This window comes from Erigeron canadensis, chromosome 2 (genome assembly GCF_010389155.1).
Source record: "Erigeron canadensis isolate Cc75 chromosome 2, C_canadensis_v1, whole genome shotgun sequence".
NCBI classification, from domain to species: domain Eukaryota; kingdom Viridiplantae; phylum Streptophyta; class Magnoliopsida; order Asterales; family Asteraceae; genus Erigeron; species Erigeron canadensis.
In genome coordinates this window covers 33,139,569-33,165,657 of record NC_057762.1, presented here as the reverse complement: position 1 = coordinate 33,165,657, position 26,089 = coordinate 33,139,569, and the positions used below count along the sequence as shown (strand labels likewise).

The 26,089-nt window shown below is 32.6% G+C and overlaps 2 protein-coding genes across 2 annotated transcripts; one reads left to right on the top strand and one right to left on the bottom strand.

The window, feature by feature from the left end:
• The first annotated feature begins 3,638 nt into the window (after positions 1 to 3,638).
• On the top strand, positions 3,639 to 4,004 carry LOC122588122. The gene has a single exon (XM_043760258.1). It carries the CDS (start codon positions 3,639 to 3,641, stop codon positions 4,002 to 4,004), a length of 366 nt encoding a protein of 121 aa, XP_043616193.1.
• An 11,628-nt stretch (positions 4,005 to 15,632) lies between these two features.
• On the bottom strand, positions 15,633 to 19,863 carry LOC122587020 (calcium/calmodulin-regulated receptor-like kinase 2). Its single transcript, XM_043759080.1, has 8 exons — positions 19,733 to 19,863; positions 18,355 to 18,749; positions 17,750 to 17,903; positions 17,294 to 17,420; positions 16,971 to 17,068; positions 16,813 to 16,884; positions 16,368 to 16,571; positions 15,633 to 16,016 (listed from the first exon to the last, which is right to left on the bottom strand). The coding sequence occupies exons 2-8, from the start codon at positions 18,690 to 18,692 to the stop codon at positions 15,723 to 15,725; spliced, it is 1,287 nt and encodes a 428-aa protein (XP_043615015.1). The 5' UTR covers positions 18,693 to 18,749; positions 19,733 to 19,863; the 3' UTR covers positions 15,633 to 15,722.
• Positions 19,864 to 26,089: the final 6,226 nt, after the last annotated feature.

Here is a 26,089-nt window from a genome sequence, read left to right as displayed (position 1 = left end):
ATTAAGGAATGGCAAGCCAATCCAGGAGTAATCCGTATGTTCAATGACAATGGGGCTGGTAAGACCTCCCGTATTACTCTTCACGTTGTACCTCGTTGCAAGGAGCCATCCGAGCAACCACATCAACGCACTTAACCGGGCTAGGGCAAGTACGGGTTAAGCTTAACACTTTCACGTTAAATTTACGAGCTTGATTTCACATCACATCTAGTTTAGGTGTTTACACAACCTAAACAATCATCACATATATACATCTTTACGTTTGGGGCCCTTAAACGTGCACGTGTCATGACAACTTAATAAGTCTAGTGAACTAGATGAACAAGCCATGTAATCATGCACATTTCACATATCATCATCATACATCACATTTCATAGCATTTCATTTCATATCATCACATCGCATACATTGTTACATCACGTACATCGTCATATATCATTGCATTTCGTATATCATTACAACATTGCATATCATTTATCATCATAGATCATACCTCATTTCATATCATATATCATCTCATGTCATATATCGTTGCAAAACACCTATTATCTCATATCATATTTCATTTCATCTATTAAGCATACATAGCATCTCATATCAGTACATATCATTGGGGTAGCATTTCAGGCTTCAATATGCATCTACATAGCCCATATCACCTCCCGTATAATCTCGAATACACATAAGCAAACAAGATACCATTTGGGGAAGTTTTTATATGAAAACTATGTTTTTGTTGAACCCTCAGCGTGTCAAAGTAGTGTATTTTACCTCGTAGAAGAGCACAAAAAGATAACGTAAATTACCGAGCTTTGCAAATATTCCCGACTACCTATAATCATTAAACGATATAATAAGCTAAACAAGTACCCACTTACTTTTGTTCATGAATCAAGCCTAAGTATCTATAAACATGACCCATGACAAGGCTTGATGCATCGGACATTCGATTAATACTTTAAAGCTTACATAACTTGACGAAACTCGACATTCACTCACTAAATTAACCTTTCTGGAAACTTGATATCACAATCATCTTTTAAAAACATAACCATTAGAAAGTAGACTCTCTTATGATTCCGTGGATAGCTTATTTGTTAAAAACGGAGTTACGGTTCAAAAGTTATGGTCATTTGAAAATTCTGTCGCTGTTGCGTCGCAACTACCAAGTTGCGTCGCAACTAAAGGTCACTGTTTTCTAGTTGCGCAGCAGCTAGCCCCGAATCTGCACAAACCTTATTGTTTAACCTCCAAAACTTAACCAAACACACCCCAAACGACCCATAACCTTATGAACGACTTTTGTACCTCAAAATTCACCATTTTAAGACCATAATGATGCAATGAAATCATTGATTAATCCTTACTTGATTTGCATCACATAATTAAACGTTTTAGGTCAACGAATCAACGTTTAAGACATCAATTGATCTTCTAATAACCTAGACCAGTTTTGGATCTGATTATATGATTGAAAGGACATAAAATCAATGTTATTATACCTTAGATACCTGGAGATTACAAAGAGGATGCAAAAACTTGATCAAAACACTCTCGAATCAACCGAATAACGATGAAATCGAACAATAGGATGCCATGGAACAAAGGGAACTGATAGGGCTTCAAAGGAAATGTATATTCTCTGATTTATGAGTCTAATGACAGATTATTAGACCCTTAACCCGTTTTTTAGTTTCCAGCTTTATCAAAACTAGTCCTTAGACTTCCTTATGGCTCATATTTAGCTTAAAACACTTATGGGGAATACTTACAACACATTAAACACTTTCAGCACCTCCAAAGACATTAAAATATACCTTTAGACACATTAACACATGAATCATTAAGGCTTTAAAACCTTACACATAATGCACATTAATCATACATAAACATTAAATCTCTTAGAGACTTAACGGATACGTTGTGTTGACTTAACGACTGAAGTCAACCGTTAATTAAAAGTTCGGGATGTTACACATATCCTTTTACCTCCACTAAAAACAAAAATATATTAGGTAAGAACAAGTAAGGGCATGCCTTTAGGTAAGGGTATTCTTAAAAAAATCCTTTGTTTTGGACAAGCTTCAATGGCAAAGGATATCCAAGGACACCTAAGGGCACCCAAGAGCACCCTATTGGAGATAGCCTAAGTACATTCAATTCCTCAGTTTCCTTGGATTTCAAATCAACATGTTGTTGCACGGTACTGTAGCCCTCACAAACACACTCCCCATGTGATCAAATTGAAAAAAAAAAAAAAAAAAATTTGTTATGAATGTGAGGAAGCAGTACTGCTTATGAGTATGATAGGCACTCTTGCAACGCCTACAGTGCATATGATTTTCCCTTTTCTAAAAGCAGTCTAGATATATAGGATCTATACTCTGCCTCTTTCATATATATCCTAACTTTTGTAAGTATAAGCATGTTATTGTTGTTGCTAATATCGTAGTTTAAAACACAACTAATGTATATATTTCTTTACCTTCAGCTTCCATGGTTATAATAACATAACTTTGATGTTTAAGTAAACTTATATAACATAAATTTGATGTCCAAGTGAATCTATTACGAAGTACTCGTATAAAATAACACAGATTAAAGTTTTGATACGTGACAATTAGTGAAGTCATGGGTCATTGTCTACTTGGCCCCATATCTAATTGTCTTTGTTTGTTTGATATTTTTGGAATTAATGGTTTGAATTCAAAATACAAGTACTAATTCATGTAATTCTTTTTTAACATTCTATTCATAGAACCCGGTCAACTCAGATAGGATATGATCGTAAAGATTCTAAGAAAAATCCCCATAGATCTATTACTCTGAAGAATTGAACCCGAAACTTATAGGTCAAAATTAATTAACCTACATCCACACATTGTCCCTCATTGTAATTAATTAATATTAATAATACATAAATGACAATTATAAAAGCTAGCTATTATTATCAAACCATTGGAGAAAAAGATATACCAACTTCATCTATCGCCTTGGCACAACACTCATTCCATCCTCCTAAACACCAGGGTTCAGCCTCGATCCCATTGTAGTGTCATATATATAACCTACGGCTGCCATGCAAAGCCAAATATATGACAATAATGATGACTTTGATCTAAAAGCTCTTCTAACTCTGAATGATACACTACTACTCGTATTTCCAAATTAAAAATTAAATTAAACCAAGATTTTATTTTAGCTATTAAACTTGTGATAGAAAGGTACGCGAGCCCATTCTAGCGTCCCACTAAAATCTAATATACGCCTTTAGCATGCGAGGCCGTCAACAACAGTGTGCGAGATATGTAACCACGCCTTTAATGTTAGACCGTTCGGAGTAGCCCGTTCGTTTTCGAAAATACCACCCGGAACGCCTCCTGAACGCCTGACATCGGTCCCGGGGGGCGTTCCCCAGGCGTTCCACACGTTCGAAATTGGAGGCTCCGGATTTTGAACGGGCTTCTTCTTTTGTTTTTTTCTTCCTTTTCCCCTTCCCAATGCACCTCTTTATTTTTATTTTTTTTTAAACTCTAATTTACACAATATATATACATACACATACCACTTCATTTTATATCCAAAAACTTCATATTTCTTTCATTCTTCTTCTAATATTTATACACTCATACAACAAATGGCTAGACCTTGGACAGCGGATGAGACTATGAATTTAGCGAGAGCTTGGCTTGACGTAGTCGAAGATCCAAATGTAGAGGCTTTTCAACAACAAAGAACTTTTTGGAGCCGTGTAAGGGAGGTATTTATTAATTTCCAAAATCATCAAGGCGAGCAAAGGAGCCTTGAGAGTGTGCAAGGAAAATGGCGGAAGTTGCGCCACTGTATTCATGAGTTCGAGCACATCTACGCTCGTTTGCATGTCTATGAAGATGACCCGAGGTGTGCCGAACTTGCTTTAGAGGAGTATCGTATGACGCATCCTGATTTTCTCTACCTCCCGGAGTGGCGCTTGCTACGAGCTAGTGCAAGATTTACGATGTGATTTTATCGAATATGTCTTAGTTTCATATCTATCTATGTTATTTGGTTTTACGTTTTATGTGTTTTTAAAAATAAATGTATGTTTTATGTTTAATGTTTAAAATAAAATAAATGTGTGTTTAATGTTTTATTTGATTAAGTATGTCACCAATTAAACACTAAACAAATTAAAACATTACATTTATATTAAAAACCAAACATTACATTTATTTTAAAAACACAACATTACATTTATTTTAAAAACACAACACACGAAATTAAAACATTACTTAAAACAAATACATTGAATAAAAGTTAAACATCATGAGAGAGTGACGGGTAACGCCAGCCATAAAGGGAATCGGTAGAGGAAATGTCATTGTCACCGTCATTACGGCGCTGGTATTCGTAGTGATAATCATCCTCTTCCAAGGGATAGTCATTTACGTATTCTTCACCAGGGTCGGTTTCGTATCCTTCAGGTCTCCCGTCATCATGAATTCGGTTCTGAGCACCATTTGTCCGTAGTTCTCCGCTTTCAAATCTAGCCATGGTATCAACATAAATCTCGTTGAATTCTTCATCAGTCATGTCGTTCGTTGCAAGTTTGGTCGGACAGAAATTTTCGCCATCAGGGTGAATTAGAGGTGTCGTGGGTGTAAACCACGAGATTCATGTTGAGACTGAATGGGTGTTGGAATGGGTGATTGAACGGGCGCACGACTTGATTCGCCTCGTGCTCTTCCCCTTCCTCTTCCTCGTGCTCTGCCCCTTCCTCTGCCTCGTGTAGGTTGCGGTTGTCCGACAGGACGGGTTGGTTCATTTCGCCCAAAGTTCATGGTTATAGGTGTGTGTGTGGTATCTGTTTTTTTGTAAATTTTTAGTTGTGGTTTTGGAATGAGAATGTGGAAGTATTTATAGGTGAAAAACTAGCCGTTACTGTACAATCTATCCGTTAATATTGAAATTATGTATTTATTTTTATATTTTTATCATTATTTCAAAAAAGTTAGTAAAAAAAAAGGGAATGCCCTTGGAGGGAATGTCTCCACTCCAAGGGAATGCCCAAAAAATGTGGGAATGCCTCTAATGATTGTAAGTGGACACATGTCAAATGTTGGATGGCGGAGGGGCATTCCAAAGATGCTCTACTTCCAATAGTCTTAGGGCATTCACAATGGTGGGTTAATGAATGACTTTTTTTTTTATTCAAAAAAGCTATTGAAAAGTTTTTGCTATTGAAAAGTTTTTACCATTGAAATGAAAGACTTTTTTTTTTTCCAAAAGGTTGATACTCTTCAACCTATTGAAACAAAAACTTTTTTTCCTATACACACATGAAATCAAAGAAAGTGGAGAAAAGGAGGTTTTGAAAAATATATTGTTTAAATAATGATGTGATAACAAAAAAAAAGCTATTAATAGCTTTTTGTCATTGGAGATGCTCTTATACATGACAATTTTTTTTTTTAAAGTTCTAATGTTCAGAGCATGTTCGTCTTACTTATCGGCCTCTACGTCTTTCAGGCAGGATGTCATTCGAATTTTCAGGAACCACGAAGAGAGAAAACCTCCTATTAATCACCCAAATGACACAACGATATATAGAAGTAAACCTTATCCCTCTAGATTCGAACCAAGGTCTTCCCAGACCCAAATGGGATCAAAGGACTGAGTTACCACTAAGATTTTACTTAAATGATCATAACAATTTATTTTAGGGTCTCATATTGGCATTTGGCAATTTATTATACATATTGAGTGATGTTCACTACACAATTTTTTAGATAACTTGTTACCAACTTTTACGATTATAGCATTTAAATATGTTGCATTTCTTCTTTCTTTCTTTTATTGTAATTTTGTATACAGAAAAACTATATTTTGATTCATGATTTGATTGAACAATTGTTAAAAATGTATTTCATCATTACCTTTGATATTTTTCAATGAAAATAGTTAAATTATTATATATTAACCCACCATTAATTATGTCATAATATTATTCATGCGATACAAATTAAGTATACGAAATATATGAAAGTAATAATAATAATAATAATAATAATAATAATAATAATAATAATAATAATAATAATAATAATAATAATAAATTGTAACAAGTAATAATACTGCTGTAAAATATCATGTTTAAACTAAGGAATCTAATAAATTGTACCTATTTTTTTTTAACGGCATTATTTAATGCTACTAGTTAGTCAACTAGATTTTAGACCTGTGTCCAACACTGGACACGGGATTTACGATATTAACAATATTAGATCTTTATACATTTAAGTCACAAAAACTTACAATTTAAAAAAAAACGGTTTTAAGTGTTATATTTTGCAAGTTGTAGTACAATAATCATAGGTTCCTCACTGTCATTATTAGCCTAGACATATTGATGAAATTGTTTGTCGTAGTCATATCACAAGGCACATGCTATATATAATAATTTCTCCATTATAATATATTTTGAAACAGATGTACTCATAATGTGATATTATTAGGAAAAATAATTAAGAATTGAAATATAAACATATTTGTGATCCCGAACTTGACATTCAAGTATATGTATTTAATCATGATGCGCGTTCATAACACGCATATATTTGTTTTCAATCAGTTGTTCTATGATAATATGGTAACAATTAGGATTGTTTTTAAATTTTTTGATAACAATTAGGACTCTTATAATATTTGTTAATAAGTCATTAGGTTTTCAAATAAATATTTTTTTGTAGAAAATATTTCATATATATGTTAAATTTTTTTTATTTAATTAAATGATTATAAATTTTTAAAAAATTTCTTAAGTTGATGACTAAAAATAAATATAAATTAAGTATTCAAGGCTAAAAAGTGTAAATTATTGATGGAAAACAAAAAAGTGTAAATTAATGAGACTTTTTTTACAAATTAAAATAAATATTAATATAATAATATATTTGGATAATGATTATTAGGATTTTTAATTTGTAGTTTATCTAAATGATTACATCATCAAAAGTCAATTTGATGAAATCGAACGATGTGATTGGTTAATTAATTATTAGTTCAACTGTCTTATAGTATATATTAAGAATTAAGATTTTGTGTAGATAACATGAGTAAATCGTTATTTGCACTACTATATAGAGCATCAAGCACTTTTCATTTTCTAAAATAACAACTTTCAATTATTCAAAATACCCAATTTTTTTATTCATTAATTTAAATATATCCACCTAATATATCTATAATACTCTTAATCAAATAATTTATAACATCAAATTTATTAACATTCACCATCATTGCCGCCGCCGACCCCGACCCCACTACCTGTCACTGCCACCGCTTCTGAAACCACCGCCGCCGCCACAGACCGCCACCACACCGCCGCCGCTACCACTATCGCCGCAGCATTACGCGAACATATATTTCGTCATATATACATTTTAGGTCTATCATTCATGCATTATATATCTATCTGAATACACTAAAACACGGTCTTAGGTTTAATGTAAATAAATACTCTTTCCGTCTCATTAAATGTGTTTAGGTTTTAATTTTCAAAGTTTATTATTTGTAAGTTTGACCTTAAATATTTTTATTGGATTATATAATATTTAATGAAAGTTATATCTCAATGCAAATACATCTAAACCTCGATCTATTAATATAATTTTCATCAAGTATTATGCAATAAAAATATAAATGTTTTTATCAAAGTTGCAAAATGAAAAGACTTTGAAAATTCAAACTTATACACTGGTAATGGGTCGGCGAGTAATTAATAAGTAGAAACATGTATGGAGAAAGATAATCGAGCTTTCTCATGTGTTTTGCGTTGTTTGATGAATATTCATATAGGTTATTTACCGACTCAATTAGTATCATACACAAAAACACATTTATCAAGGTGTGGGTGGGTGCCTCGCTTCGTGATGCTGATTGTCGTCCAAGGCTTGGCCTAAACACCCCCACTTGCTTTGACTTGAAAGAACCGCCCATTTTAAACCAAAGTATATTATGTTTGTTTATAAAGTTACAAACTAGTAATGCTTGTTATATACTTATATGAAATGAGTTCAAGCTGGCCCTTTAAGTATGTGAAGTACATATCATGGTAAAACAAATGTCCCCAACTTGCCATGTATCTTTTATTAACTATTATCATGTTATTCGCGTAATGGGACGACGTGATGACGGTGACAGATAATGATGATGGTATTGACATCAAATGTTGTAAGTAATTGATGTAAATGTATTTGATTTAATAGGGTAATAGAGATATTTTATAATATAAGAAACTAATGATATGATTTAGTATTAATTAGAGTTGGTGGTAATTTAATTATTAAGGGTAGTCAGATTAGTTCGTGTGTCCCATTTTTCTTAACTTTCAACATGAGTGCTATAATTTTTATATTCGTATAAGAGATGTATAGATAATTTACATTATTTAAGAAAAAGTATAAGATAGACCTATTAAGTAGGGGTGTTCAAAGTCAAATATCTGAGTTTCGGATATTCGAAATTGGGATATCCGAAATTTCGAATAGTCGATTTCAATATCTGGATGCATATTTAAATTTTCGGATATTAGATATCTAAAATATCCGAATTTTTCTAAAATATTAAAACTTGAAATTAATTGATAGTGTTATGTTTTATTAAATCCAATAAAGTTATATACTTTATTTTATCTACAAAACTATATTATCTTATTTTATAAAAGTATATAATAAGAAATTTATTTACATGTACAATATAAGGGTTAACTCTAGTTTATGATTTTAAAAGCTTTGTAATATAACATAACCAACATTGAAATAACTAAGTTAAAAAATTGTATGCAATCTCCTTTCCCCAATCGTAAGAACGTTTTACTTCCAAAGAAAGGTTTAAGAAAATGAAAAATTAGAAACATCAAGACATGAAAGCAAACACATATATATAAACTCAAATATATATTACTAGGATTTTTTTACCCGCATGATGTGCGGTTGCTTTAAAAAGGTAAACGTTTAATATGTGAACAAATGAGTTAATGGAATGGATCAATAATGATCGTAAAAAAAACATATGGACAAACAATCTATTTAGTTTCACTTAATTAAATTAGCAATAACGTATTCATTATCCAATCATTAAACTAATTGTTATATACACTTGTTTTGAACTAACTCTTCGTCTACTATCATAATATTTTTCTCATAATCACAATAAAAAATTGTATTGTTAAAAAACAAAAGAAAAAAGAGATTATATTAACCATTATCATAAAATTCAAAAAAAGAAAAAAGAGATTATATTAACTATTATCATAAAATTCAAAAAAAGATAAAAGAATTAAACCAAAAATTGTACATAATTTCCATAGTGATATGAACGAAAGAATTAACTTAACTCTTTCAGAAAGTTATGATATTATACAAAGCTCTTAACTCATATAAAATGAATATAATTTAGTGGTGATAAAAAAGCTTATAAACTTTAAATATTGCCACTAATGATTAATGCGATGAGAGTTCCAACTAACCAACGGCCTGAGCAAACTTTCATATAATCACCATAAAAAAAATGAAAGAAATCTCATATAAATGTTGAATAAAAAAGATAATGAAATATCATTAGGTATAGACGTGATTTTTTAAACTAAAGAGAAGATATCATTTTATCTAATGAGAAGATCTTAGATTTTTACAATATATATATTTATTTATTTTAACATATATACGTTCATTTATTTTCTAAATATATAGTTTATTTGAAGAAAAATATGGAGTTGACACATAGGATAAAATCTTATGTGGTAATTTTTCAAATTAGTTTTAGATTGCAAAAGGGCTTTAAAATGTTTGATTAACTATTGTTTTATAAGAGTTATAGATAGATATCTTAATTCCAAAATTAGGCAACATTTGGTCAATTCCACCACTCTTTTGATCGTATCGAGTAAAGCCAGCCGTACATAAATATATTTGTATGATGAAAATAATATAAGTAATTACCACACCACAAGTCATGCATGGAAAAGCTAAAATGTTAATTCAGATGTTGTCAGGATCCTGGTAAAATATTGATTTGTTTTCAAATGTTAACATAATAAAATAAAAGTTAGAACAGAAAATATATAAGTATCCAAAGGCGTGTATGACTCAAATAATCGAATCTCTAACTCCAAGACCAATGCTTCATTGACCCTATTTTCTATTCTATTCTTACGTACTTTCCATGTGTTCTTAACTTTGTCATGCTAGCTACTTATAACAGCCTTTTTAATAAGACAATGTAAATTAATACGTACGTATAGTACCTAGCTATTTATTTAACAAATAAGTACATTTTATATATATACGAGTAATTATAAGTAGATACATTGTTTCTTTATAACTAGTAACATTGTTTCTTTATAACTAGTGGGGTTCGGCCCCGTGTTACGGGCTTGATAACAATACATGTATATATGGCAATTCCACATATACCCGATCTCCCAACTTGATCTAAATAAACCAAGTTATCAATCATGTTGGTAGCTCTAATTAATATTTAATTTGGTCTGATCTTGAATTTTTAGGTTGATCGAGTTTCGAGTTAGATCGAATATTAATAGCCCTAGCGAATATAGATAATTATAAACATCTTTAGTGCTACAACTATAAGAACTAAAACATCCATGATTTATACACTTGTAGTGAGTATAAACATAATTAAAAATTTTTATGCTTTTATAAATACGAGAGCAAGTACCCGTGCGTTGCGGCGGTGAGATGGTGGGGTGATACCTAAGTCATAGAGTATGATATGTTATAGGAGTTGATATGTCATAGAACATGATAGTCAAATGCCTTAGCCGTACGGGCTCCGCCCTCGGATTTAAAAATTTGTCAAAAGTATATCGAATGACATCTCTAATGAAAGAGCATGAAATTTTAAGAATACCCATACAATTTTTTATAATTTATCGGTGTACGGTTTTTGAGATAAAAGATTTTGAATAAATTGGAAGAATAAATGATTTATGGAGGAGAGAGAAAAAAGATGATTGGTTGAGATTTGAGGAGAGAGAAAGAGTATTATAGTTATTTTAGATAAATATAGAATAGATAGGAGGGACATTTTGGAAAAGTACTTAAAATCAATATTGAAAATTTCAAGTTCAATGTTGAAAATTTAGGAAAAATTTGCTTTATAATATAGTATAGATTAATGACCGATAAAAGGTGTACACGTACGATTCTATAAGCCACGGATCAGAACTTACAAAAAGCAAAAGTTAGCATGCTTGGTGTATTTTATTAATGAAATGTTCATGAAATATTTGATATTAACTTAAGTGGGAAAAGAAGATTTTTCTCACCATGAAGTTTTACATTCTTTATTAACTTGCGATATATATTAGAGTAGTTCTTTATCAAAGCTTTGTACCACATTTCGAGATGCTACGCATACCTAAGTGAAGAACATCTTGGAACCCTACCTAGCTAGGCTTGACTGCGGTTAGTAGGGTAAGGGTTGGTTGGGGAGTTAAAAACGTCTATAAAACCCAACCATGCTCTTCTTCATACAATCTCCCTCTGTTCTCTCTTAAACCAAAACAACAGTCTTTCTTAACTATATAAAGAAAGTGTAGAATAATACATATAATTTGTCAAACATGGTAGTAGTGTTCAAAGGGTCTAAAGCCTTCATAGTACTTGCTCTTCTCTTCGTTTCAACATTTGTACTTCAAAGTATTTGTGTACATGGTTTTGAAGGTAATTCCTTTCCTCTTCTAGTCGGCTTATAATCATTAATTAATTAGCTCTTTGTTAGTTTACATACTAATCAATTATATGCGTCTCTTTGTCACTTGTTTCTTAATTTCCTAGAGAGGAGATCAATGCGAGCAAATTCAATCATATCGATTCAAGAAAATGATGCATCTTTTACTAAGAAGGTATCATCAAATTCTTGCTGTCTTTTTATTTTATTTTTGGTGTGTTTAGTAACGAGCTTTTAAGAGCTTAAAATTACATGCTCAAATAAAAACCTTTTATTTAAATAACAAATCTATATGAATAAAGAATGTGAAAAAAAAAAAGAAATAAAAGTTTCTCTAGCTAGCTTCTAGCTCCAACCTAGTTATTGTTCAGCTTCAACTATTTTTGTCAAACATATCTTGATCAGCTTGGTTTTTAATGTGTATTGATAAGTATTCAAGTGCTAATGTGCTATACCTAATGTTTCATGTCTATATTGTTTGTACAGGATCAAGTCGTTGCTGGAGCTGCGGGGAGCTCAAACGAAGCCAAAATCGGAGGAAGGAAAATGGGAACAACGAAGAAATTAGAAGACGGAGAAATAATGGCTGCTTCATCATCAAGAAAAGGTGATGCCCTGCAGAAGTTGAGTGTGGGAGCAAGTTTTGTTGCTTTCACTGCTGATTATCATTCTGCAAAACATCATCCTCCTAGGAATAACTGATCATAACAACGTACATACACAGGCAATCAATCAAATATTACTACTAACTAGTTAGTGCTTGTATTTCTTAATTAATTTAGTTATATTTATTTGATATTAATTAAGGTCCTATTTAATTAATTAATTTTACCCTTTTTTTCTCAAATGTTTAATGATCTACATTTTATAGATTGTAGAATTAATATTTTTTGGAGAATATATTTGTACTTTTCTAATCTATTCAGTATAATTAATCACATTATTCAGATTTATTAACTTGACCTTTCATATGAACTTTTTAGTCTTTGACACCATGTCACACTTTTCTCATGCCTAAATGTGTATCTAACATATATATACTTTAAAATCATTTATATATATCAGAAAGCTGAAATATATTTATTTGACTATCATATATATATATGTATAATAATAGAACTTTTTTGGTTAGGGTGAAAGTGTAACATGATTGCCCTTTTGTTTACTTAGTTTTTTAAGCTTTTGGTCTTAAAAGATGAGTTGAGTATGGATCGATAATATTCCCTCCGTCCCATTTTAATTGTCTAATTTTGGATTGGTTAAGTTTTTTTTTTTTTCTTACTTTAACCGTCAATATTTTTGTTTGTTTTATATATTAGTTGATGAAAGTTATATCAATGAAGAGTACATTTAAAACTCAATTAATTCATATATGTTATATCGTAATATTATTATGGGAAACTAACATATATTTCTTATTATATTTTGATGAACAGATAAGAATGATTCAAAGGAAAGACCGCAAGACTTCTTAACTAGCCAAGTAACCTACTATTTCACATCATCATCATGATCTCTCTTAATCATATTATTATTACATCCTCACGACACTAGTTAAAGATGTTTCTTGTCTAAACGGAACATTTTCTATCATTTACTAAGACGTGTGTACGTTATCGTTGCAGGGACAAGAAAATACGTTGGGTCAGATGACGAATAATGGAGAAAACACGATACTAATTACTCATGATGATCAGAGCGATGAATGGAGGAAACTACTTGAAGATGCCGACAAAAAGGTTATGCAGATGATGACAAGGGATTACAGTGGCATGAAAAAGCCTAAAAGAAAGCCTCCGATCAACAACAACGAGCCAAGAAATTAACTAATAAAACCAGATCGTGATTTGGTTTAGTTTAATTAGGCCCTGTAATCGAACTCTAGAAATGAAAGATAAACATAAAAATTAATGTTAGGTTTAGGCTCACAATTTTGCCCCCCTATAGAAGTGAAGTCCCCTAACATATATATAGATATAGTATTAACATATATAGAGCGTTTGTATTTTTTTTTTTATAGAAAGGGTCATGAAATGTTTGGAGAATAGTTTGTAAATTATGTATGCAATGTTTTTAATCATATATCAAAATAAGTTTGCTAGTTTTATGAAATCGATCATTTTGGTACTACCATTATACATACATACAGCCCCATAAGTTGGGTGAAAAACCCCTCACATACCTTTTTTTAAACCATAAAAATCATGGAGGGTCAAACATTTATTCAAAATATTAAAATATTGGTATGTGAGGGGTTTTTCACCCAAGTTGGGTGCATAACAGTCTCATACTCACTTTTCTATATATATATATATACATACATATATGGGGAAGGGAATATGAGGCTATTAGGCACTTAAGTTGGGTAAAAAACCCTTCAGTTTAAACCATAAAAATTATGGGGGGGCAAACATTTTTTCAAAATATTAAAATATTGGTATGTGAGGGGTTTTTTCACCAAATTGGGTGCATATATAACAGCCTCATACACACTTTTTTTTCCTCTATATATATATATATATATATATGCTTTAAAGGATTGAAGTCTATTAAGCTGTTACACTACATCGAACAACATACAGCAATGGTGTGTATATATAGTTCTCACGGTTCTGGGGAAAAAAAAATCTCTCATCAACCCTTGTCTCTCTAAAACACACTAGAATGCCTATCTCATGTGAATATGTGATTAATAACTAGAATGCTTTATGGACAAATCAAGCTAAATAGGTGGAGTGAAAAAATCATTGTCTTACAAATTTGCCATATCAAGTTCAATAATCATGTTATTGTTTTTTTGGGTGTTTGATAAATATACACTATATATTAAAGAAGATTACTCATACATAGAATTTGTACCTCAATAGTTCAAATTAAACTATATAAAAAATAAATATATAATATATAGAAATGGTACCTCAATTCAGGACATGCATGTGAAACATGATATTTTTAAACTGATTATTTGGATCATATATATAATAATGTAGCAGAATTGGTTTTAGTCATTCAATGTTTCAAACATTAAAATCTAAATTTTATGACTCAGATAGTCAGATCAAATAAATGTTATGATATATATGTAATGAGAGGGTGATCATTTTTACGATACATATGATCAAGAGAAAAGGTTAAGTTTTTGTATCCAAAATTCGTGCTTGTAGCATTTTTCCTTAATATTGTACAAAATATGCGTAATATTGTAGTCTACATTTTTTTGGAAGTCAAAAGAAATATTCTCAGGGCTTAAATGTGTTGTTAAACCAATGATCTATATATATATATATATATATATATAGCAGTTGCACAATGTCAACAAGCCAAAGCTTTCTATTCTTAAAGTTGATAAGTTGGGAGTCACAATTATTATCATTCACATTATCAAACTTCTGTTGTAGACCCACATTATGAAACTGTGATGAAAGCCCCTTATATTTTCTGGCATTTAGCCTTGGTTAGTCTGAACCTAGACGACATTATGTCTTATTTGCAGAACACTGGCGTCTGAGATCCTTCCGAATAGGCCAATATCGAAATTCAATAGATTGACCCTATTAATAAGGGTTGGTAAAACCCATAGGTGAAATAACTAAACAAGAAGTTGAATGGTTATGGAGGGTAGGTGAAAGGAGGTAGGATAAACACTTCACCTAGGGTAACAAGAGAATATGCGTCCATTTCTTTTGTTTGTATATTAGATATTTTATTTTGATTGGATGTTTTGTATGGTATTGTGGAGTATTAAATTTAAAGGTGAATGGTTAAAGGGAAAAAGAAAAGAAGGGGAAGGTAATGAGAATGTGATATTGATGTGGCAGAAAAACGTATAGGTGAAAAGGTGAACAGTTAAGGATGATCTAATAAACAAAGAAATGTGTAGAAGTGACCAGCAATGCAGTAGAGAAGAAGGCAAATCTATTTATTTTTCTATGCAAGTATACAGTCTTTTCAATCAAAAATTACTGTTACAATAACAGGTTTGAATCTTTCAGGATTCAGCTATGCTGGTCATCTTCTTTAACTGATTTTGCTGCAATTCAATGCACCCAATGACCCCCGAGAAATCTTCACCTGTAAACATTGTACTATCTTCCCTAACTAGTCGTCTTTGTTTTATCCTCATTATAGCTAGTGTAACTTCCCCAATTGAAGGCCGTTTTCTTGGTGTTTTGTGCAAGCATCTGTGCGCTATTTGTGCTAAGCTTCTCACATCTTCAGGATCACACTCACCCACAAGCTCCTTGTCCAGTATTTCATCAATCCCATCTGAACTCATTGCTGCCTTAAATAAAAATAAAAAATAAATTCCATATCAAGAAATACCCAAAAACTTAGACATTGCAATTTAGACTCGTCTACCAGCAAAAGTAGTTTTTATATATTCGCCTTATAGTCCTAAAGATGTGATTGATATTGATGAAACATGGTAACATGAATGAAGTGAATGACGATTGACGAAAGAGAAAAAAATGTGTACATATGTCATCATCTTATCAGGAGAAGGATGAATGGCGACAGATTGACCCGATGTGACAAGATCCGTTTATGGACATGCAGAACTCCTCACCCACTACCCATTTTGCCACCTTTTCCAAAACTATTGAAAAAACAGTAATTGATAATAAGAGCTTACTAGATTGACATATTCCATGAGATTTTGTTGTGGGTGGATGGCTGTTATGAGTTCAAATAGGATGATCCCGAAACTGTAGATGTCGCTCTTCATTGTGAACTGGTTTGTGGATATATACATAGGATCAATGTACCCGTATGTACCTTTAAGACTTGAGTTTCGGCCATCATACACCTCTTCTTTTGACAGACCAAAATCAGCTACCTGTTTAGTCACATATATTTCATGTCAAATGCATACCTAAAGAAGTCGTCAAATCAACTTTCCAACCATTGTATTTGATATTAGGTAAAATCATACATTGAGCTCGATAAGAGTTCCTTTTCAACTATTTTAATAGTTTATGCTAACAATGTGCAGTAATTTTGCAAGAAAATGACTTATTTGTCATGAAATAGCCAAAAACAATGGTACAAAAGGTCTAACGACTTAAATAAAATCTAACCTTGGCTCTCATTAAGTGGTCAAGCAATATATTTGCAGACTTCAAGTCTCGATGTATGACGGGTGGAACAGCCTGCCCAATGAATATATTTAAGTGTCCGTTGGTCAAAACATTTTTATGAAAGAGCTAAAAGGAAAAGAAAGAAAGAAAAGACAAACCCCATCATGAAGATACTCTATTCCATGTGAGATATCAAGTGCGATTTGAAGCCTTTCTTGCCAATCTAAGGCGTGCTTTTCTGTACCTAAATCTGGTTCTATAACATGAAAAGCTCCTTGCTTAGTATGAAAAATGTTGTGGTAATTAAACAAAAACATCTATGGACTTTGCTGCCTTAAAAAAAAAATCTAGGGACATTAAAAAAAGAAATAGAAAAATAGAAAAAAAATCCTATTGGTTTCGGTTTTGGGGCATTTTTAGTCCTATATCTAACGATATACATTTAGTAATAAGAATGAATGAGTGATTTTAATTAACATACTATATATAAAACTTGCCAAGCTTCCGTTGCTCATGTATTCATATATTAACATGCGTTGTCCTTTATCCACGCAATACCCGACAAGATTCACTAAGTTCCTATGGTGTAACCTTCCCAGAAGAGATACCTGCAACAAGACAAATTCAGGTCATATACAGTAATTAAAAACGTAATTATCTTTCAGCCCGCAGAACTTTGACCTTTGACTATTCACTCCAATCATGTCATAAAATCTTATTCACTCCAATCATGTCATAAAATCTTACACTATACAGTGGTGTAGAAGATATGACATGATTTTATACTTATAAGTTATGCCACCGAACCAGAGAACACAGACACCCAAACACAAGATTCTAGATCAAACTAAGTAAATATTGTGAACTGACCAGAATCATAAATATATAGGCATAACCATACATAATTACAGAAAAAATCCAATGAGATGGTGATTACCTCGGTTTGAAATTCCTTCTCCCCTTGTTTGGAATCAGAAGCAAGAGCCTTCACAGCAACAACTTCGCCAGCAGGCATTGTAGCTTTATATACTGGACCAAAAGAACCTTGTCCCAAAATGGTTGTAAAATTTTTTGTAGCTTTTTGTATGTCCCTGCAGATTCAAAACACTATGAAATTAAACAAACGCTTCACAAAATTCTAGTTGTATAACAGCAGAACATTCAACCGGTAAACAATAATGTACAGTAATGGTTAAAAACAGATTCTCTTTGTTTCAATAGCGAAAGTGCGAAACCTCAATGGTTTCGCTTTTAGAGGCATACTAGATGTTTGCCTGTATCGACATGATCATTAGACACTTCTTGTTTCAAATTAACCATCTTTCTCATAAAATTCTACACCTTTATTTTGCAAAGGTAAACAACTTTGATAAAATTTAATTCCTACTTGACACTATTTATCTTAAATACATCACACTTGCTAAGAGCCTAAGAGTAACTGCACCTTCACGAGAATGGTGGTTGTTTGCAACAAAAAAGCAAAAGTATGTAATAGTCCCGAAAAAAGGAATGCAAAAGACAGAAGTTTGCCAAACAACATACTTGTAAGAGTATCTTGGTAAGCCAGATGCTGTAGCTAATGGTTCTTTGATGTTTTTGTTCCATTTAGAGAGCGGGGGAGTTTTTACAGGATAAGTTGATACTTTAACGGTGACAGAGTTGGAGTAAGATTCACTTAATATGCTACTTGTATCCACGCCATTTTGGCGTATAGGAAGAGTCTGTGCACCATGGTCAAGTCCATGGTCATTTGCACACTTTCGGAGATGAGCGCGTCTTCTGTACCATCGAATGCCAAAAAATGCAAGTGATGCTAGAAAAATGCCAACAGCCACACCAACACACACTCCAATAATCACTAAATTAGCTTTGTGAGCCATGTTTTTGATCTCTTTGTAACATCAATGTGAACATCTTGCAATAAACTTCTTTCGGTTCTAAATCAACAAAAAAGTAACTAAATTATTCCTTTTAAAAAGGCATGAATGAAAAAGTAGCATACAGTAGACCAGCAGTTACGTGTAATGCGACAAAGCAAATATACGAACTATACACGGAAAAGTGAAAAAAAAAAAAAGGAGTTAACATGGTTATATCCAGTAAGATCCCCGGCTAACGATATTTATAACCATACAACTCCATGTTAGTGGATGTAAGCTAATGGGGAAGACTTTATACAGAGCAAAATGTAGCAGCTTACAGTTTTGGGCATACTACTTAACCTGCCCCATCTACGTATCCCTTTGAAAAACCCACTTCAGGTTTGCCAACTTCCAATGATTCGGATCCACTATACGATTCCATGTCATAGTTTAACAATATGTTTAGCAATGAAAAAAGCGACAATCTTGAAGCATTGAAAGGAGGTTTTGGATCAGATAAAATTGCTACAATAAAATAATTCAACTTTTTTGCAACAACTTCATAGTTACCAGTTACGACTCTCTCGATTAGACTAATAGAACACGGAATAGCAATATTCAGATTTATAGAAAAGCCAAACAACCCCTAACTCAATTCTTATCAAAAACATAACAATGATCACACAATGATATAAATAATACTTCAAGAAAGTTTATGCCTTTATAACATATATAATAGTTTATAACAATATTTAGATGACTAATTACAAAATACCCAGGTTAGGCCTCAAAATCTTGTCAATTAAAAATGGCAGTTTTTACAGTGGCATAGAACATCTAACTAAAAACCCATATCAAAAAATCAAACACAAACTAGCATGACCTAAAAGAAGATAATAATAGGTTGACTAAATAAAAAGTCAAAACAAGAATATATATACATACATGATGATTTGTGATCCAGTCTTAGACAAACTGAATCTTGTGTATGCTAATAAACAATACCCAAAAAGAAAGGGAAATAATAATAATAATGAAAAAAGGATGGATCTACTTACATTTTGTGTATGTGTTGTAAAGAAGAGAAAGTTGATCAAGAAAAAAAAAGACCAGGTCAGTCTGTCCATCAATCTATTCTAGTGGTTTTACTTTTTGGTGGAAAGGAGGATGCTTTTGGGTTTAGTATACAAAAGAAAAGAAAATTACTTGTTCAACCAAATACTACTACTACCACTATATTATTGCTTTTATTCATATTGATATTGATATATTTGTTATTTTATTTTATTTTTTCAAAGTCAATTTCAGGAATATATACATGTACTTTCTTGTGTCTTAGGGTTGGGAAAAGTTAACTATAATTGAAATTTGATATTTGTGTCACGACCTTAAAATATCTTATTTTAATTGTAACCAAAAATGAAAATTTACACGCAATATAAATCAACTTATAAAAAAATTTAATCAGCTCAAGCACGGTACTCACGCAATATGGCAGTATTTGTGGCAGCGACGATGTGGTGGTGGGGAACGACTATTGGTGGTAAAGATGACATCGAGTGGTGTATTATTAATAAGAGTAATTTACAAAGATGGTATCTGAAGTATAATGAATATTACAAATTTCATACCTATAATTCAGATAGAGCATGCAAAATGATGAAAAGACCCCTTACGTGCACGGTATGTGAGGGCACTTAACAACACAAATAACGGACGTTTGGTCTAGGTATGGTCCGAGTGCAAAAATGGTAAGTTTAGGTATGACAAACGTAATTAATAAACTCTAGATATGATTTATGCAATATAATGGATAGTAAAGGTATTATTTTTGTAATTACCCCCATAAATTCTGCTAAATGAAAATAAAGTTGTAGAAAGTTTTTTACATAAAATATAGGTTGTTTGTCATATTTGTTGATAACGAGGATAACGCGCCAATACACTATATATAGCAAAAATATGAACAAGTAGCGAGTACAATATAATGTATATCAATATAGAATACGAGTATTAATGTTAAGCTTGCTATGGACGGACAAGTGAATACCAAATGTACAAATTCAAAAAAGCTTTTTGAAACGGTCGTTTTTCAAGGGTGTTTTGTCAAACAAGTTTTTGAAAAAAAAAATTATAAAACAAGGTAAACCGGTTTTGCAAATACCAGTTTCGATTTTTTGGCCCAAAACCGGTATTTGCATTACCGGTTTCAGAAAAAGTATATTTGAACCCGGTAATTCTAATACCGGTTTCAGAGTTTGTACAACTTTTGTAGATAAACAGTAAGAAACTAGGCAACGTGCAGTAGAGATAGGACGGCGTGGAGTAGAGATGTGACAACACACTCGAACCCAGTAATTCCAAAACCGGGTTCATGAGTCGCAACTGTAAAAAAAAAACGTAGGAGACTAAAATTTATATATACATGCATATTTTCTGATAGATGTTCACGCAAACATAAGCAAACATATATTTCTCAGTTTTCAATCATCAACAAAACCAGTGTTTTTAAAATCAAAAATGGCCTCTGTTAATATTAGCTGTGTACCAAGAAACCCAGAGTTGTTGTGGTTACAAGCCTCAGATATCCATCGCTCATACAATATTTTTCATGAGCGTGAAGTGACATTTCCAAGGTGTAGAAAAGGTGATGGAGGGCTGGCTGGAGTCATGAAGAATGGTGTGCCCAACGAAGTCCTTCAGCATCTGAAGTGTTTTTCAAAATCTTCAAGGCGGCGATTTGCCAACTTGATCATTCTTTGATCAATGCGTTGGTGGAGAGATGACGTCCAGAAACCAACACGTTTCACTTGTCTATTGGTGAAGCAACTGTGACATTGCAAGATGTGTCGATGATATGGGGTTCACCCATAGATGGACCACCGGTGACTGGTGAGTGGGTTTCAGAAACCAAAAATGTTGATTACTGGAACGATCTGTGTATGGAGTATCTGGGTTTTTTTCCTACAGATGAAACAGATCACGATAACTTGAAAAACGGGCGTATCAAATTTCACACCTTAGCTCCATACATTCATTTTACCAATTTCGACAGTTCAGATGCTCAGATGTGCCTATTCATAGCTAGAAGGATTATTCTAGCTATTATTGGTTCAGAGCTTTTTCTTGATCCTAACACCTATGATGTTAGTTTGAATTTGTTGAGGAACCTAGGAGACCTGAGCAAAGAAGGTCGAAAGAGCTGGGGTTCAACAACTATTGCGTGTCTGTATAGAAACCTGTCTAAGGGGACTACGCCTACAAGAAAAGGCATTGATGGGCCTTTGTTGTTGCTGCAGTTTTGGGCATGGGAAAGAATGCCACGGATTGCCCTACGCGTCACGACACGCAAAGAGGACAGAGAGAGATCGTATGTTTATCGGACTTGTTTAGCAAACAGGTGGCATAGAGACCACTCAAATCTTGAGACACCGGCACACATTCTTACTTCGTACCAGTCTTTTTTCAATGTGCTCACAAATGAGCAGGTATAAACTTAATATTTTTTAAAGTATTTAATATTTTATATACTTTGTAAGTTATAATAACTTTTAATTTTAAATACACAGTTCAAATGGACTCCCTATACAAAGTTCATCCACCTACTCCCCGTGAGTTGTAGGTCTAGTCAAAGCATATGGAGGTATATGGGTCCCTTGATCTTTTGGAATGAGGTGGAGGTTCATCTACCACATAGAGTTGCTAGACAGTTTGGCATGATACAAACCATTCCAGCTAATTATGGTTTGTTGGAACTAGACGAGTTTAGTAACCTCTTCAAAATCCGGAAGGGGAGACCTGTTGTGGTCGATTGGGGTGTAAAACATGCTGACTATGTCAATTAGTGGGAGACCCGACGCCAGCGGCTCCACCAAGGAGAGCCAGGGACCACCACTGCGGATGGCTATATGCAGTGGTATCATGCTCGCACCATCTTAACAGTTGGTAAACCCGGTCTAACCCAGCCTCCAGGCCAATACCCTGAATGGAGGTCTACTCAACAATTGTTGGTAAGTATATTTTTTTTAAATAAAAACTTGCTACTAATAAATATTAAATTGTTTTACTAATATTTAAAGGGCAAAATACATACATAAAAAAAAAAGGTAACCTATTTTATCAAATTTCCTAAAAAGGGTATCGTATTTATTTTTTGATTATTAAAGGGACTGCATTTTCAGATTTTAACGAAAAAGGGACTACATTTTCAAATTTTAACCAAAAAGGGTAAGATCGTTAGTTTTAGGCGTTAGTTTCCGTTTACTTCCAACGTGGCATTCCAGCTCCTTAAAAAAGTGGCCCTACGTTTTGTTAAAATCTAAAAATGCAGTCCCTTTAATAATCAAAAAATAAATACGATACCCTATTTAGGAAATTTGGTAAAATAGCTTACTTTTTTTTTATGTATTTTACCCATATTTAAATATGTGCATCATGAGAGTTTGTTACTGGTAGACGAGCGATCTCGCCTACAGCAAGAATCACATCCGCAGATAAGTCAGTTGTTTAAGGATTTTAGAACAATCCGAGGGAGGTATTTTCTTTCAGTCAACAAGAAGAACGTATGAATTATATGTCCCAAATTTTTCAGTTTCCCGAGTCACAACAATTTCAAATGCGTCCCTCCCAAAATGATCAAGGTGGTACTTCATGGGGTGCTGGTCCTTCCAGTTCGGGTGCTGGTTCTTCCAATTGGGGTGCTGGTCCTTCCAGTTTTAATACCCAAACTGTGTTTAGGCCGTCAACAAATTCTAAATTTCAAAGTTACCAACCGTGTAATTCACAAGCTGGACCCTCAAAGTTCAGGAACCCAACAAATGTTCCCGAGTAACCAACAGTTTTTCACGGGTACCTCTGAAATCCCGGGTTATTATACCCCGAATGCACCACCACTTAATCTATTCGATGTCCCTCCAAATTATTTTGCACCTCATTTTTATGGAAGTGGTCAACCAGCACGAAACATCTCTCCTTTTCCGATGCAAAACTTCTCTCCTTTTCCAAGTTCTTCTCCACACCCAGTTACAAATCTGGGAAATGACGGAGGAGAAGACGAAGAAGTAGAAGAAGAAGAACAACAACAACAACAACATGTGCCGCCGCGAAGAAGTCGCCGAGTTCGTCGTGATCGACCAGGATGTGGAACTGGGGAAGCTAGATAGATAGATTTTATTATGTATTTTTTTATGTTTTTATTAATAAATATATTATGTTTTTAATAATGTTTTTTAGCTGATATTTTATTTAAAAAAAAAAACAAAATCGATATAAAACTTACATCAAACTAATAGATACTCAAAATAACGATTTAAAACTTAGATAAAAATAATACATAAACTTAGATAAGAATAATACATATTCAAAATACTACATAAACTTATACTGATATAGTTTTATAAGTTATTTGATGTCTATGTTACAAATGCTTAAATAAACATCCGAATTATATATATAATATATATATACTAGATTCGAAACCAGTAATTCTAATACAGGTTTCGAAATATGTGTGAAGGGGAACTGTAGCATTCATCAGTCGTATTGTGGTAAGTCACATCATTATGCAATGTCTGAAACCGGTATTAGAATTACCGGGTTCAAATGTACTTTTTCTGAAACCGGTAATGCAAATACCGGTTTCGAGCCAATAATTCGAAACCGGTATTTGCATTACCGGCTTACCTTGTTTTATAAATTTTTTTTTCCGAAAACTTGTTTTACAAAACATCCTTGAAAAACGGCCGTTTCGAAAAAAAAATTCTTTCAAATTCATGTTCGGTCGAAAGTGAATTCCATTGCCACTACTATTTCATCGGAAAGAAAGAAAAAAGTAGGGCATCTCGATCAAATACTCCAATTTAGTAGACCAACGTGAATAACTTATCGTGTTTTTTTTTTAATTATATTCTTGTGGTCTCTTATTTCGTGATTTGGACCCGCCATAATAACATGAGTAAGTCCAAAGATATAGGTACTAGTGTCTAGTGTACTACCAATTCATGGAGCAAATTAAATAAGGTTAAAGGGAAAAGGAAACCGAAATCTGTATACATGAATACATCCGACGATGCCCCAATCTTTATCATTGTTAACTTTCTAAGTTTATATCTGATGTTGGATTTTAGCCGACGTTGTACTTTGGCGGTTTCAAAAATGTTTGATGTATTTGATGTTAGATTTAGACGACCTTGTGTATTTTCTTTTAAAGTTTACAGCTGATTTTGTTACTATACACTAAAACTATAAGATTTTAGAAATTCACTTGTGGTAACATCTTTACTAAGTATAGATAATAAGTTTCGGTAATCTTTACAACTTAACTTTACCTCATCAAGTGAACTATTTAGAATACAAGAACTTTATTTTTTTATACTAGTTTTTCAATACTAAGGATTACGGACGTTAATTGATCTGCATCAGTGCATCTCTCAATCAATATCCTTAGAGCATTTACCCCCGCAACACAGTACTCTCTGTTTGTTAACGAGCCTTACTAGTTAGTTCTTGAGCATTAACTTAATGGTTGAAAGGCCATCTCCTTTTCAAAAGGTCTTGTGTTCAAGTCTAGGGGATGACATAGGAAGTCCATTTATGAGGGTTTGACTTGGATATATTCAGGTTCAAGTCTGAAAGACATGGTTTACCGCTATTAATCGTTGTGTCATCGGATGGATTAGGGGGTGCTTGTTATTGTGATTACAAAACAGATTTTGCGTTTTCAAAATAAATTATGCGTTTTCAAAACTGCGTTTTGAAAAAGCAGGTAGAAACATACTTCTTCAAAACTGCGTTTTCATAGCAGATAATCACTTTTTCACACAAACACTTTTTTAGATTATTTGCATTTTACGAACGTAATAATCAGATAATCACTTCAAAACGCATTCCCAAACACCCTCTTATTAAGGGGTTTTTTCCCCATCCAGTATTTGAAATATACATTTTTACTTCAAGGGAGCTCTCTAACATAGACCCGGTTAAGACAACGTATGCTAGACCTCCTGGTGTCGAATTACGACATGAAGTTTCGAGTGAAATTCACCTTTCAAAAAAAAAAGTCTTACTAGTATAAGCTTGTGTCATTTTTATTTTTAGTTTTATTTTATTTATTTTTCAAAAAAAATTAAAATTAATCTTTAGAATGTGATTGCCAAAACTACACAAGACAGTATGTAATACTTATTCATTACAGTATGATAAACGATAAAGCGCTAATAATACTAATTCATAGTAAACGTTACAAAATCATGAGTTAATTGATTTCTGTATGGCTTAGCGTTCACGAATTCAATTCACACTGATTCCAAGTGCAACTAAATTATCTACATAAGATTTTCGTGCAGATTTTTATAAAAAAGCTACCAGACCTATATAGTACAAATGACGCGTTATAACAAGTTGTAATTGATATAAAT